Genomic DNA, 16,815 nt, shown 5'->3' with positions numbered 1-16,815 from the left:
GTATGCTATGTCTACTCTTTTGAATCTAGACTATGTCTACTCATTTGAATCTATACTATGTCTACTCATTTGAGTATATACTGTGTCTGCTCATTTGAATCTATACTATGTATACTCATTTGAATCTATACTATGTCTGCTCATTTGAATCTATACTATGTCTACTCATTTGAATATAGACTATGTCTACTCATTTGAATCTATACTATGTCTACTCATTTGAATCTATACTTTGTCTACTCGTTTGAATCTATACTATGTCTACTCATTTGAATCTATGCTATGTCTGCTCATTTGAATCTATACTATGTGTGCTCATTTGAATCTATACTATGTCTACTCATTTGAATCTATACTATGTCTACTCATTTGAATCTATAAAAATCGGTCTACTCATTTGAATCTATACATGTCTACTCTCTTGAATCTATACTATGTCTACTCATTTGAATCTATACTATGTCTACTCATTTAAATCTATACTGACTATTCCATTCTCAAAGTATGTTATACACTTGTATACATTTTTGAAGGTACGAATCGTGATTCGAGACAAGCAAGCGAAATTCATGAAATGATCACTAGGGGGGCGGGCACATGTGAACTTATACGAGTAAAAGTACTACAGGATGACGTTCACTTTCAATGGAAACAAGCAAAAAGGTTCACTAAATAAGCTGGATACGTGGTGGTCGGTTTTGATTGCTACTTGTTTGAATCCCTGACTGATCATTAGCATTATAGTGAGATTTCACATACACGCACCTTTCCTGCTGGTTGTTCGTTGGACGACATGATCTGTATGTAGGTCTTTATATGGACAATTACATACTCATTTACATATTGACTGAAGAGATATGGGTGATCACTTTGTCAATTGCACACGTTAGATGCATGTTTCGGTGTCAATGGCATCATTTTAATATCAAGTACCCGCTCAATCATAATCGTTCGACAATCAAGTGGTTGCTATTTTATATATACAGAATAGTAAATACCATATTTGTGTGCGTGTTGCCCAGTTTAGAGCCTATGACATCCACGAGCCTGAGCCTTTTGCCTTTGTATTTATATTTGAGCAGTGATCAGACAAGATAAAAGTTCGAATGCGTTTGTGTGTAGGGGATGACTAGTTTGATTTTGAGGGTTCTGCACTGTGCAACAACAAAATAAAGGTTATCGAATGAATGGTCACTGATTAAAAAGCTCGAATATCGAATTTGAATTGTTGACAACCAATGCTGGCTGGTACCTCCCCGCAAAATGTGTAGTTAGAGACATGTACACTTTACAAAGAGTGTCATTCTCGACATCATAGTTGTTCATATGAAGTTGTCTGATTACATTGCTGCTTTCAGTCAGATGTCATGGATTTACCGTGGTATATTTTTTCTCCACATTGGACGTATACAATCTGTTCTTCTTTGCCGAGGTTCAAGCTTAGATACGACGGTTTGTGTCCTCTCTGGGTGAATTTGATTGTGTTTCTGCGAGTCTTCTAAATGTTATCCTAATGCTTCGTATCGAACATACAGAACCAATCCAAAAGAGTGAAGTCAACAAGGCTGGAAACGGGAAAAAGGATATGAAGAAAGTAGGTCCATTGTACATGCCCCGGAAAGACCCTTGCACCCACCCCAAGACACCCTCCGCTCTGAGCAAAACAAAGTACACTCTGTTGATGCTGATCCATGGCAAGTGTAAATGGAAGCAACTCGTGTACGATCTGACATTGGAGAGTATGAAACGCTTGGATCAGGTACGAGGATTGCAATGACATCGACGATTCTTTTCATTCTATACTTCACCGATTGTCCGTGTCAAGTATGTTTGGCTGTTACGTGCTCAACTATTGTAGAAGTTAGACCAAGTGCTTAGAATGATAGAGCATCTGATACACATATCTCGATTTAGAGTTTGAATTCTACACACCATTTGGGAGCCAGCTTCCCATCGTGTTCTGGTACCTCTAATATTGTCGGAAGCCGTGTTGCAGACGGTTTGCGAGAGCAGTACTCAGTGAATACATGTCCTGGGTTGTGTGCGAATCTGATGTGTAGAGATTGGAGGTAAACATACCTGTCATGTTGCATCTCTATCACATGCCCTGGGCACAGATTGGAGTGTACGTTCATATCTCCGAGGTTCAGTCGCGTTCTCTTAACTTGGTACCACGCATGTCTCAACCTTGCCTATGTAGGTAGTATTATTATGGAACAATGATTGGCTCCCTCCAAAGGAATTGCTGGAAGTAAGGATACGGGAAGGTGGTCCACGTGTGGTGATAATTAAGATGGCTCATAACAGTATGAATAACCGCTTCATGCCCTGGTCACCAATACGTACGGCTGCCGTTTACATTTTGGATATGGATATCCGCCTACCAGGTGAAGCTCTGGAGTTTGCGTTCGATAACTGGCTACAGCATCAGGTTCGTATGCTCATTATTGGATAAAATATTTATTTGTGCTCTTCAATGGTTGAATAGTAGCAGCGTAAGTTAATCGTCGTGATTCACTTTCATTTTAACAACGACCAAGCGTTGTTTATAACCTGTATTTGCTGCAACAATGTTATTCAGATGCCTACAGGCGAAGGTGCTCACGCTTACCACTTCACACTAACTTGAATTACCTTCAATCTTATTATTCATTTCTGAATTTATCTTGTGCAATAAAACTTGTAGGGTTCAATTGTAGGCTATGCGTACAGAAGGTTCTATGCAAATGGCACGTACCCAGATCGGGCTCGGGCTCGCATATTTGGTCCAGACCCTGGATACAATTTTGTCTTGACGGGCTCAGCTATGATGTCATATGAACTATTGCGACAGTATGCATGCGAGGATAAAACCAAACTCATCCGAGAGATGGTCGATGAGATGTTCAATGGCGACGATATTGCAATGAATATGATATCACGTTACAATGGTAAGTGGGCGGGGACATGATCAAAACCAGATTGACTTATAGCGGCAGACTGCGACGACATATTTGACACTTTCTTTGCACTTGTTGTATATACTACACGGAATTCGTGAAAGATCAGAAAATACGGTACACACAGTTCGTTCAGATGTGCCTTATGGTCTTAATAGGCGCAGAGTATTAGAGCGCAGTCTCAAAGAGGTGTACCCGAGCACAATTTTAGCCCGATCTGTCCGTTTGTCCAGTTCACCGTGAAAGTTTAGAATTTGATTACCTGCATCAGCTGTCTGCGTCGTGCCTTTCCTGTTGGGCGTGTGCGGTATACCAAAGGATATTCATGATAGGATCCTCAGAAGATGCGGGAAAACCTCGTATTCCTATTTTCCGTGTTTTATAATTTTCTCATTGATTCCACATTGCAGGTCACAGACCGATTGCTCTCACCCGCAATAGTCCGGAATTGGAAGATCCCAGGGATGACCAGAATAAGACGGGGTGTCTGTACGACCTAGGTGTCAATGGTCGTGCAGGCAGACGCAAGATTTTTAAGAGCAAGAGCATAAGCACACGCACAGGACATGCTATGAAGAGGCAAGACATGTTTATGAAATTTGCTGATCACCTGGGCCTCAGTCATGATATGTCTATACATCAAGACTTCTATCAACCACTGCCTGACGTGGATTTGTGTACGTGTGCCACTATTCCGCCTGCCGTAATGCGAGGTAAATAATGGGCTTATGTCTAATAAACGAGTATACCTCTTGATGTGATACTAGATTGTTTCATTTTGCTTTGATTACCATAGAATCAGTTACTGAAATTTCCGATACGATAAGTAGACTTTCAGGTCTGCTTAAAGATATATCAGGGTGATAGCTTCAGCTTCTCCAAAATCGATTTAGCTCCGTGAATACTGTCGGATGATGATCTTTAATGCATTAAACTCGATATGCGATATGTTTTTTGATCTAGTCTTATATTCCAATTACGTCACGGTCAATGTACGATACACAGCGTGTCGGCGGCAGTGAATTTTCGCTCATACTTGACGTAAAGACGAATACTTTTTGTTTCTCCCTGTAAGCATGTCTGGTTGAAAGTATTGCGCATTTAATAGGCTTTTAAGGTACAAAGGCTGTGCCACCTATAGTCCTCTGGAAACGGGTCATCGCTTCACGTTAAATTTGACATTAAAAAGCCTTATGGAACGCAAAAGTACTTCACCTCATGGTCTAACACAAGTATCGCACGATGGAGATTGGGTAATTGGTTGCGATTCCGCACGTACAGTATTGTTTGATATCATAGTAGTTGTACTGCATCAAAATTTAGCACTGCCTATCGGAATTCGAAGCTAAGTGACCCGTTTTGTCGACTAATTCACACTTGTGATGATGTGGAGACCATCATCCTCTCCAAGGTTACCCCAATATTATGCGTGCAATGTCACTTATGAATGGAAGTCCACTACGTTACGATGAAAGACCGGGTTGACAGTTCAAATTCAATCTTTGTTGTGCCTAGAGGAAGACAACAGCCACAGCCACCTGAAAATACCTCAGTACATCGTCAGGTTTATCACTCTCGTTCATCATGTCATGCACAAAGGGAAAATATAAAATACTGGGTGGGATTCTGGGGTTTAGGGCGAATCAATTCCTAGTCAGGTTCGAATTAAAATGGTAGCTATAGTTTACCATATTCGAGCCAGTTTGCGAAATCGTAGACGCCTGACAGAATCATGCAATTGTGTGTATAGGTAAAGCTGAAAGCAGCACTGGTCTTGTGCGAACAAACATCATATAGCGAGGTCACACGCTGTATCCATGCTACCTGCCGAGGGCATGGATACATTTAATTGTAGCGAAACTTCCTGATCAATATGTACAGACTGAGAGTATTGACAGGGGGTTTAGCTTGGTATCTATACGTCCACCTGTCTTTACTCAAACAGAGGCTGGTTTGGATTTTCAGCATGGGTAGAGCAAATCTTTTGGAAACTCAAAGTACGTGAACTGTCCATTAAATACTTGCAAGTTTAATTCGACAAGTACACAAGTTTTCAAGTACCATGCTATATTGCCTGAATTTTTGGCAGGCCAAGACGATTTCACAATTACGCTGTTCTTATATTTCATGAGGGGAGATACAGACCAATGTAGATTGGATGGGGTAATACAGACCATTAACTGATGCGAACCTTGGCGTACCTAGATCAGGTGCATATGTCCTGTGTAAAACTTACGAATCAAGATCCATACTAAGTGGATAGTGGTCAACTTTGAAGCTGTAAGGTTTCTTTATTATTTTATGGGAGTCCGATTTTGCCGAGAAAAAGTGTTCTACTGCATTGGCTATATATAGCATGCATATTGGCAACATATATTGAACCAAAATATGTCCCATCTGTTTGTCATTCGACAAAACGCTTACACAGAGTTGACCAAGTACTGGACCAGTCGTTCTTATGGCACGCACTTGCAATGTACGTGTCAGCAGTCGCAGCAGGCTGTGCGAAATTTTTATATGCATCCTTCGTACTTTATCGTTTTGCATCGGAGAAATCGTATACGCCGCTATATGTGACAGCGGTATCAGTAATTTTTATCTAAAACTCTAAAACATACGTCCACACGAGGTTCATTGATTATTTAGTGAGTGTAGTGTACTTGTATATATCGTAAACGCCGGGAATATACCGAAAACCGATACGGTCCAGTCTCAAATATGTAGTGCCTTCTTATTTGTAATTGGTGAGGCGGGCAGGCTCTGACTTCCACTTTTGCTCTTCTTGCAAAGGGTTTTGACTGTGTTAATCGCATCCCACACTTCATGATGGTGCTGTACACGGAATTGTCTGGATCGGTACATCTGCATATCGGGGGTTAAAAGCATATCCAAGTCAATAAGAAGGATACAAAGTTAAATGCAAATTTAGCAAAAAAAAAGAGACGGTTGCGCGCACAATACGTGTTAATAAATAAGTTATAATACATGCAAAACAACAACCGAGATAGTTAGTGAAGCTGAGCAAGCGTGACAAAGAAAATTTACTCCACAAAACACAAAGGCACGGGAATTTTACAGCGGATCGAGATGAGCGGTATCGCGTGCAAGGAGAGCATGTATTTCCACCTACCCTGGACTTTTTCCTGAAGTTCGCGATTTGGAAAACGAGTTCTTGTATCTTCTCGGCACTGCAATACTCCGGCCTTAACTGTACAGCGCGCTTCTTCGACGACGAACCCTCTACTCTAAGTATGCTAATCACCCGCCACTGTGCAGAGTGTGTAAGAATCGATGTGTGAATAAAACATTTTTTTTATGAATACAACTAGATACCTGCATACAAACAAAGGAATACATAATCAAAAAGTCAGTACAAATATACACCTAAAAATCTCTATCAATACCGTTTCAATACATTACTCCCGGCAGTCTGTACGCCAGCGCCAGTAGAACAAAACATATGTAGTCAGACTTTTCTACGACCCGCACATTGAATTTGCGAGCTTGAATTCTTATGAACACTCAGCGCATCAACAACACAAAATAGTGCTCTCGACGTATAAAGTCAATTTGAGCGCAATTTCGTCAATGTTTATTGAAGTTGAGTGAATGCGCGCCCATCGTTCTCACACGCTTTCCACGTGAAATCCTCTGAACACAGAAAAAATATCTAGTCCAATATATATATATTTTTCTTCACAGAAACATGTATTCTGGATGGCCGGATGTTTAACATGGTATACGAGGTAATGTATACGCGAGCAGCAGGTGCAACACATATTTAAACATGCCTTGTTTAGCAATTGCAGCGCATTTTCGAGCGTGACTTTGCTGATCGATTCGTACAAGTCCATCGCACCGGAGAAGTACAGCGTCTCGCCAAAGTCTTGCATCTTACGGATCAGCACATCCTCCTGTGCAGTGCCAACGTTAAACCGGCAGTGGATGAGTTAAACATACAATTCAAGCAAATGCAATTGCCATCCCACTCAACCACAACCAATTTCACAAGCGACACAAGCAATAGCTACAAGCCAATCCTACTAGCACAGAAGCCTTTGAAAATCAAACACTCACCTGGATGGCTTTGTTCGGTAAGAGGGCAAACAGCCCAAGTGTGCACAGCCAGTACGTGTCAATAAACGGCCATGCAATGGAGCACAGGAACAGGTATGTGAGTGTACCCTTCATCTCGCCATCCTCAACCGCTTCCGACACGCAGATTTTGTTCTGGTCCTCCGGGTGATAGGCGATGATGCCTCGGTCGACCATTTCCGTCAGTGTGAGGTCAAAGTGCTCGTTAATCCCAACACCCATTGACGGCCGGAAGACGAACTCCATTTTAAGCAACTGCGTCAGATATCTGAAAGTGTACATAGATTGGGTGTGACGTGAGCGGTTAGAATTGACACCAATTGCGCGCGCGTGTGTGACACGTCAGGGATCACAGCCTAATATCCGACGTACTGGTACAATTAGCCTGTCTGTAAATATTCAGGACTTTGAAATAGAAGAGATAGCCCCAGCCATTCCTTATTGCTCTAAAATACACAATCTACTCACCACAACAGATGCTGTGCTCTAAATACCAAACCGCTCTCAAAAAGTGCTAGCTGCCACCACACGCGAGTAGCGCCCGAGACCGCCTGGTGGACGTACGTAGCAACATTAATCTCCCGACACAATTTGAATTGACAAAAGTCTGTTTACGTCCCACAAGGAACATGCGATGCGACACTCCACACTAGAACTACTATCTAATTCGTCTCAATAGACAGAGCACAAATAGCTCCAGCTTGTCAGCCATTGCACGCACCTGTTCAGGGCGTAAAGGTCCATGTAGTCGACAAACGAGGGTCCGCCTTCTGTGTCTGTGGGTGCCTGCTTCTCCAACGCATAGATGCAGCAGCACATGATGCTCTCGCGGATGAAGTGGTGCACTAGTTGGTTGCGGTATGTACTCAGCTCCATGCGTTCCTCAGGATTATATAGCGACAGCAGCACTCTGGAGATGTGGCATAACAAGAGTGGTGCGGAAGAGTTTAGCACATCCGATTGAGAGCATACGTTCCTGCAAACAGCCAGAACAGCAGCGCGCTATGTACAAACGAAAGGCATCTCGAGGCATTGAGGCACATGCTTGGGAGATTGTGACTAAAATTGGACACATTAGTTGACGTCACGTACTTGTTGGTTTGTCCCATGCCAACATAAATATACATGTACACCTAAATTCATATCTACGTGTATATACACATCTCGACATGTGTATATATTTATTTACATATGCACAATACCTGTCGTTGTGTGTTTTGACGAGTTCATTTGCCCCGCCAAAGCCTCCCAGTACCAACGTGACGGTCATGTCAATGGTGTCCGTGGTCAAGGGTATTACTCGCCCGCCCCGTTTGTGAATCTCACTTTGTAGCCAGTAAACCTGTAAGTACAGATATATTAATTCACGACCGTGAACGAGTGGATTATTGCACACACACACACACACACATATATATATAAATATAATAAAAATAATAACAATAACAACAATGTAATAATAATCTGTACTTATATGAGATGCACATTGGTAGCGACACAATGACACGTGCCCATACCTTTGAGATCAGCTCGTCTCTGTAGATGCCGCGCTGGTGTTGACTAAGTAACACGGTGGCTAGCAGTGAGGCAGGAAGCACCACAGACACATCGTTGCACTCGTACAGCACGCGATAGCCCAGGCGGAAGGCGAGGTACTTTGCCTTGTCGGTGTCGTGCTCACCCTCGTATGAGAGATAAGGCCACTTCTCAGTGACTAGTGATTTCTGGTTCCTGAGTGATCTCTTGGTCTGCTGTAAGGTTACTTTGTTATCCTTGGAGCTGTTCGCGAGAAAAGACGGGTAGTGCGAATAATTGTATGCGACTGTACGTTACAAACACACGATTCTGATCATCAGAAGGCACGTTACCAATACAGCAGAACTTCAGAACACGCGTATACTGCGTGATAAATGAATGGATTGCACACAATTGCCATATAATCTCATACACAAGACGCACGTGTCTATGCATACACGGGTAATTTGCATACATAACTAAAAGGAACAGTCACATCCTTCATTGCTAAGAAGACATTCATACCCTTCATCGCTGCTGGGCGGAGTGACTGAGTGGTAGCCCCTGGCCTCTGGGTCCACCATGTTGTTGTAAATGTCTGCACCTTTGGTGAGTGGCGGCAGTTTCCCTTCGCCCTCATTGATGAACTTGCGGATGGAAATAGGCTCGGCGAAGCGCAGATCAACCGATCCATAAGTATTCGACTGTGCAAGTACCAGGGTGGGGGTCAGGTGGCGTGAGTGAGACCGCATATATGAAATATCAATCAACTCTATACCACTGTCTGCGCGAGAAGGACAGTATGTAGGTCTGACAGGTGCTTGTTTATGCGAGGATACGCAAGATGTATAGTGCTTACGCATATATGAGGATCAACTGAGACCTCTACATACAGGAGAAGAGTGATGCAGTTCGATAATAAGACGATCAAACAATCACTACATAGTTGCTTGTGTAGGCATGGGATAGTGTGTGATGAGGCGAGTGGTGAGCAGATGTGCATGTGTGCATGCGAAACACATTTCATTCACGTATGTGTGTGAATGTATGTTGTGTGATAGATTCGTTGCCACGCAGCACGTCATCAAATCGTTATGCATTGAAACCAATATGGAATTCGTCGACATTGAGATACAAGCTATGGTGCTGTGCATACACAATTGACATTGCTGTTGAAAAAAAACAAAAAACAAAAACAGACCATAGACACATGAAGACTTAGACTTGTAGACGTGATACTCCAAAAATATACCTATTTGTGCTCAAAAAGACAATAGGCGATTATTCACAATATGCATAGACTGTCGATTCCAAAGCCTATACCTAACCACCGCGCATAACACACCTGAGTAGCAGCCGAGGTCATGACGCTGCTGATGCTGAAGAGCGAGAAGAAGAGCTGCTCTGCTTGCTTTGGTTTACCTGTACATGTAAAGATAAAAGCCGTGTTCAAAATACCATTCGGAAGTGTAAGCGCTGATGTGATAGAGCATCGCTAAACTGGTCTCGAGAACAACAGCTGTTGCACTCCTAGAACGCATGAGAATATTCGCAACACTCCGAAAATATTAGCTAGAAGACCCAAAACATTCATCAAGCATATGACCAAGTGGACACCACAGGTGCATTAGCACACACCCATTAACACAAACATTACAAAGCCTGTACACATTTTTTTAATAAGGTTTTGAGTTTCTACACGATAAAAATGACATTGTACATAGACATGCATGTTTATGTACGCATTAATGCATTGAGATAAAGAAAAAATATCACATGTCTAAATGGCCGTTCACAAGATATAACTCAGTCCCATGAATGCACAGTATCAGCCATATCCTAATTGTGCACACGCATGCATAGCCCCGCTTCAACCCACATCTGCAACAACCAACCATACACACACCTGACAGTTCGTTGAGATGGGACTGTGTCTCGACAATGCGATCGAAGCTCAGCGCAATGGGCACAATCATTACATCCAGCTCAGACTCCATCACAGCACCAATCACCGACTGCAGCGCCCCCGTCTTGGGCATCAGCACCTTGCCATTACGACTTCGCCCGCCCTCAATGAACATCTCCAGCGAATGCCCATGCATCAGCAGCTGTGTACGCGTAACCCGAGAACAACCGCAATGTGTCAGCACGTGTGTACAAATCCAAGGCATTAAAGTCTCGGGTATGATCAAATCAGAGTACGACGTCCAGTCTGTGTTTACCGCGCATTTTTCTCGGTTGCAAAATGGAGATGTCACAGAATGGAATTTTCATCACGTAGCCAGCGTATATTGAGAAGTATATTGAGAAGATAGTCTATCTTATAGTAGAGAGCAGAGATAACAGCAATCTATTGTGTATGTGCGGGAGGTAGTAGGTCTTGGGCCCATTTCCATTCGATTGCAACAATCTCTACCCCCACACAGAAACATTACAAGAGGAAGGCCAAAACGTATGCATATGTGCGCCAATAAAGAACAATTCAAACAATATACTCGCACTGTGTACAAAATTCCGTGAAAGATGTGTGTCACGATAAGATGGTGATGATGGTTGATTCGCAAGTCATACGCCCCGTCTGATTTGCGCCGTTTGAGCACACCACGGTATAAAATAGATATAATCACAAGAACTGCACACACAACAATATATGCGATACTTTTACAACGGATACACAAGTACATTGAAAACCCAGACCACGTCTCAGCTTATACCACATGCTCTAGCATCACTCCATTCACAATGAGGTATCACACAAACACAAGATCTCCATAAATCAGACATAGCTGATCCAGGCCATTTTCGACACCAAAGTACATACAAAGCGTGCACTACCATGTGCCTATAGCTATGCCACCATACATTTCCACTCCTCCCCCCAACACATTGACTTAAATACCTGCTTCAGATATTCGCGGAAAATGGCACCGTATAGGGGGTCGTTGTCCCCCGCAAAACTGCGGCGGATAAAGAAAGCCCCACAATGGCGCAGCAGCCACCCAATAAAAGGCATGTTGAGGTTATCGCCAGCCACCACGGCAGGCATGGGCAGATCATGCACAAAGCACACGTACAGGATGATCAGATAGTCCAGGTGTGACTTGTGCGTGGGGAGGAAGACCAGCGGATGCTTCTTAGCGAGCAGGCGCACCTTTACGATCTGAGGAGGAGCGAATGGAGAGGGTTTAGAATGAAGTGAAAGAGTATACGTGCTTGACTATCTAAGGCAGGAGATGAAAGAAATAGGGGTGGACGAAAGATGCGAATCGGATAGCAATTGTTTTAGAGAAACACCGGCTATTCCGAATGAAATTCACGTGAATTTATTTGTAGTATGCTAAACAACACTACCTATAAAGATGCCCGTGGGCGAGGCATACATTCGTAGGCAAATCGAAATCTGACGAAGAGAAAAAAAAACAAAAAAAACAACTCCATACACTCGATGCACAATTAAATATGTAAATATGAACGCACACTATGAAGCAGATTGAAACAACACACAGACATTGACGAGTACAGAACTGTACATGATGATTTTGTACACACACAGACATTGACGAGTACATAATTGTACATGACGATTACGTACACAAAAATAGTATCAGTGGGATAAAATACATACAGGAACCTACACAAATACACAGACAACAAAGACAAATTTACACAAACGGAGAGAGACAGACACAGAAAAGCATACACGCAGACATAGAAACACAAACTACGCAGACACATAAAGACAGCCATACACAGGCACAGAAAAACAGTCATAAACACACAACGACAGGCACAGAAAAACAGTCATAAACACACAACGACAGGCGTGATTTTCAACTATGCTGACGCCAAAAACGAGTGTAGCAAATGAAACACCTTCCTGAGCATATTTGCGACTAATGCAATGAGCAGCCCACCCACATAAAGACAGCCATACACAGGCACAGAAAAACAGTCATAAACACACAACGACAGGCGAGATTTTCAACTATGCTGACGCCAAAAACGAGTGTAGCAAATGAAACACCTTCCTGAGCATATTTGCGACTAATGCAATGAGCAGCCCACCCACACTACAGACAGATACAGCAAAACACACCTCAGACCCACAGGCATATATATCAAAACACACAACTTTTTCATCTACGTTGATGCCAAACATGTACAACGTAACGTACGAAACGCTTTCTCTTCAGCCAAAAGCCGACGAGAATATATAGGAAATCACACACACAGGCGTATATATAACAATACAGGTCACATACATACCTCCTCTTCATCTACGTTGATACCAAACTTGTACAACAGACGGAACGCTTTCCTCAGCAAGTACCCGGCGAAGACGATGGGAAGCATGGAAGGCTTAGTGGCCATTTGCGACAACAAGTGCAGTGCTTTGGCCTCGCGTTTGCCTCGCTTGTTGCCGTGATCGTAATCATTCGGCAAAGAAAACCTGAATACACGACACAAAAGGAAGGCAAATAAGATCTTAGAACGACAATATCATAAATCATGTTGTTGGCCAGTGGAAAACAGAACGGTCCGTCCCATTTATAATAAAATAGAAAGGAGTGTATGAAGTATGTATGTGTTTACTACATGTACTGGTTATTGCCGTGAGGCACCAACTGGATCAGACCATCTTCATTGAACAATGCATATGGCGCAGAGGAGTGTATGCTACAGAACATACAACCACGTTTTGTTATTTACCGCATATACAACTGACGCATACACAGTTTGAACGCATCTTGTTTGGCTTAGATTGAAACAGACAAGTCTTCAGATATTCTACGTGTGTACACTACGGCCCTTTATGTAACCTACACGATCCTAGCCTACACAACTACAAAAACATGTACGTGTGGCTTCTACATGCTTTCACGTGTGCGACCGTTGCCACACTACCTGTACCCATCTGATCTAACACAGTGCAACCAGCCAACTCCACAATCAATCACATACTGCCAGCCGATGCTCTGCGTTTACCCAACACTGAAATCACTGTGCAGGGGATGGATATGTAAATTCTCACACAACACAGATTCGCACATTTTATTTACATATGACTATACATTTCTTTGTGCAACTGCCTAAAGTGTACTTGTATAGCATTACAAACGGGTATCTTTTCTTGCCACACTTTATCACTATACACACACCGTCTGCCACTGGATTGCGTCATGTCGAAGTTGATGGCATCCTGCACTGGCTGTGAGTTCATGACCGCCATTTTGAGTCGACCATAGTTCACTAGTTTAGCAGTCACACTCGTACTCCTGAGATAAAAAGTTGGCATATCATCAGCTACATTCCGAACGAACTACAGTTATAACAAATCCGTGACTTCGCTTTACTATGCAGGAAATCAAACCATGCCCATGTGCACACATATAGTCAAACATTCGATATCGTGGTTATCACTGACTATATCATAATCGTAGACATAAGCCCCGTCGGGCTACAAGGTAAGACAGACATGTCTAGAGAGAGGGACCCAAGGAACACGAACGGGCGACCTCAACACCGGTGCGCGAGAGAATCTTGAAGGGATGTTAAGCCCTTGAACATAAAACGCACCAATAGGAGATAACGGGACGGGAATGTCTAAAGATAGCGAATCATATACACGAGCACTTCATACACTACTCACAGGGTAGACGTAAAAAAATAGAGTAGAGTTTATTCAGCTACATATACTGACACACAGTTGATTGCTCTATAGTTGTCTGCGAAACTAATTGTAACAATATACACACAACAAAAAAAGACGCTCTCCAATAGCTTACCAGCGGTTGTACATGTACATGGCCCAATAGACATCTTGGCGCCCTGTATAAGCATATACATACACACAATCCTACACGTACACCAGTATCACATTTATATATATATATATAATCATACACACATGCGCACACACACAAACATACGTCTGATAAATAGAGATAGGCATATATAAACACAGCAATAAATTTATATCTGTAAACCTTGGGTGTGAATTTGTATGATTACCGATACATACTACACTTACCTGCGCGTGTACATTTGCGCAGCCCATACGATATCAGGCGCAAAGAAATTAAAAAACCCTTGGAGCGGCCCTGGCATGTAATTCTCAAAGAAATGAACGAGATTCACGCTCACAAAGTGATACAGCAAGCAGACCTGTAAGAAGGGTGGGTGACACAAGGCGTATGCACACAGATGAGCAACCGAATAAAACCATTAAGCTCTGAATGGGATACAGAGGAGCGTACTGCTATACTAATACTTGCTTGAGGTACTGTAGATTCATAGGTAATGAGGTGATTATTCGCCCTTATAAAATTACAGATCACTGTCCTCGAACTCTAACACGGAGAAGGCATTAATGTAATACAGTCAAATACACTTGATTTGCTAGCTAGCTGCTGCGATGAAAGTCCGTGCTGACTTGAGTATGTGAATGAGAGGTTCTATAGCATCTTGACGCTGGGTTGTGTGTGGTGTAGGGCTTGGTTTCATAAGTGCTTGAAGAGGGAAGGACACGTGTTTAAAGTTGGCGTCCAACAAGTGTAAAGCGGATTGTAGTTATATTCGATGAAAAACAGTTTAAACACGCACACAGTGTTTTAGTTGTTGCATGCTATATTTTGATATATATGCGTGCTTTACATTAACATGAACAACAGTTGGCACGCAGGTTCACTACGTACGTCATTCATTGAAAAACTAACATACCATACACACACTTTTCATGTCATTATGGACATACACATGCGCATATCATCATGCATATGTAAATATGCGTATGCTTCGACTTAAATACATATATAGAATACACACACACATTCATACATACATAGACATATATCACAAACACACGCACATAAACATATATATATATATATCTATATCATAAGTAACAAATAAATCCACACACATATATTTATATACATACATATATATACATAATAGAAATATATGTTTATACATATATGCATATAAAACACACACACACATTTAACACAATATATAATATATATTATACATATATATATATATGTATGTATGTATTTATACATACATTCATATCAATCTATATATATTTTTTACATAAAAATGTACATATATCTATATCTATATACACTTGTATATACATGCACACACACACACACACACATATATATATATACATATTTATGTTTATGTATTCGTACATGTATGATAGAAAACATTTCCGAGTCGTTGGGATTGCCGACTGCTGCAGTCGTTTAACTTGGTTCCAAATACTAAAATCATGAGAAATAATATACAACTGAAAGTAGAGATATTTGAAGCATCCCTGTGTCTTAGTACGATCCTCAAACAGCTCAACAGGGCAACGTATTAAAGTACATATTACAATTTAAGCAGTAGTTACAGTACATATCATACCTGTCGCCATACTGCGTGAAATGCCTTCTCATAAAACGGCCTCCGGTCGGCGAATTGCATGGTTTCTGTAGTTATCGCTTATACGTGTACAAAAAAGTGCATCTATAATGTATCCATGTGTGTATATGACGGTCAATCATAGATACTCTTGTGATAATGGAAGCCACACCCAGGGTTTGGCTATAAATATATATCAAAATTATTCATGCATAGAAATCTATTATGTGATCGTAATTCGGCATTTGACGTCAAAAGACAATCTGATATGGTATCTTGGCAATTTGGCATACCATAGCCTGGTCCACAGGCCCACAGCCGGCCAGCCAGGTATTTGAATACTCTATCGTGTCTGAACTCGGAAGCTTTGGCAATTTTATGCATTTCTCTTTGTGCCCCGCTTTTCAGATAGATATTCTATGACACTATGCAGATTTTTAATATTTTACATTTGAACTTTGGGAATTGAGATACAAATTGGCTTGCACAATATACTAGCAAGGCAGAAGCCCAAATGTTTTGGATCACTTTAACCAAATACCGATAGCGGATAGCCCAAATATGTGGGTTGGGTTACTTTCCAGATTGGAAAGCACAGATTCTATACCGAAAATCCGGCTCCAAAAAAAGTCTGATCTGTGACTGTAATGTTTCTGACTGGGTACGGCGAAAAATATTGCTGCGGATTAAATCGGATTGGGTAACAGCGAGAAAAACAACAACAAAAAACACTCCCGAGCCCCGAATCCCGATATTCCTCTCCAGTTCTGACACCCTATGGCCTATGGCCTCCAGTCCTCCCCAGTGGCTCCGGGGAGAGTGAACACTTCACAGACAGACCCTGTTATAGGCG

General features: G+C 42.0%; 2 protein-coding genes across 2 annotated transcripts; one reads left to right on the top strand and one right to left on the bottom strand.

The window, feature by feature from the left end:
- Nucleotides 1-1,513: 1,513 nt before the first annotated feature.
- Nucleotides 1,514-3,660, top strand: SARC_07254 (hypothetical protein; the record flags this gene model as incomplete). Its single annotated transcript, XM_014298814.1, has 4 exons — nucleotides 1,514-1,759; nucleotides 2,201-2,431; nucleotides 2,687-2,930; nucleotides 3,350-3,660. The coding sequence occupies 4 exons, from the start codon at nucleotides 1,514-1,516 to the stop codon at nucleotides 3,658-3,660; spliced, it is 1,032 nt and encodes a 343-aa protein (XP_014154289.1).
- Nucleotides 3,661-5,204: 1,544 nt separating this feature from the next.
- SARC_07253 (hypothetical protein) lies at nucleotides 5,205-16,107 on the bottom strand. The gene is made up of 15 exons (XM_014298813.1): nucleotides 15,966-16,107; nucleotides 14,581-14,714; nucleotides 13,709-13,825; nucleotides 12,816-12,999; nucleotides 11,449-11,709; nucleotides 10,456-10,657; nucleotides 9,895-9,971; nucleotides 9,075-9,253; nucleotides 8,552-8,813; nucleotides 8,237-8,376; nucleotides 7,756-7,944; nucleotides 7,017-7,302; nucleotides 6,731-6,853; nucleotides 6,070-6,207; nucleotides 5,205-5,801 (listed from the first exon to the last, which is right to left on the bottom strand). Exons 1-15 carry the CDS (start codon nucleotides 16,023-16,025, stop codon nucleotides 5,652-5,654), a joined length of 2,502 nt encoding a protein of 833 aa, XP_014154288.1. The 5' UTR covers nucleotides 16,026-16,107; the 3' UTR covers nucleotides 5,205-5,651.
- Nucleotides 16,108-16,815: the final 708 nt, after the last annotated feature.

The sequence above is a fragment of the Sphaeroforma arctica genome (assembly GCF_001186125.1).
Source record: "Sphaeroforma arctica JP610 unplaced genomic scaffold supercont1.563, whole genome shotgun sequence".
Lineage (NCBI taxonomy): Eukaryota > Ichthyosporea > Ichthyophonida > Sphaeroforma > Sphaeroforma arctica.
This window is presented reverse-complemented; position numbering and strand designations above follow the sequence as displayed.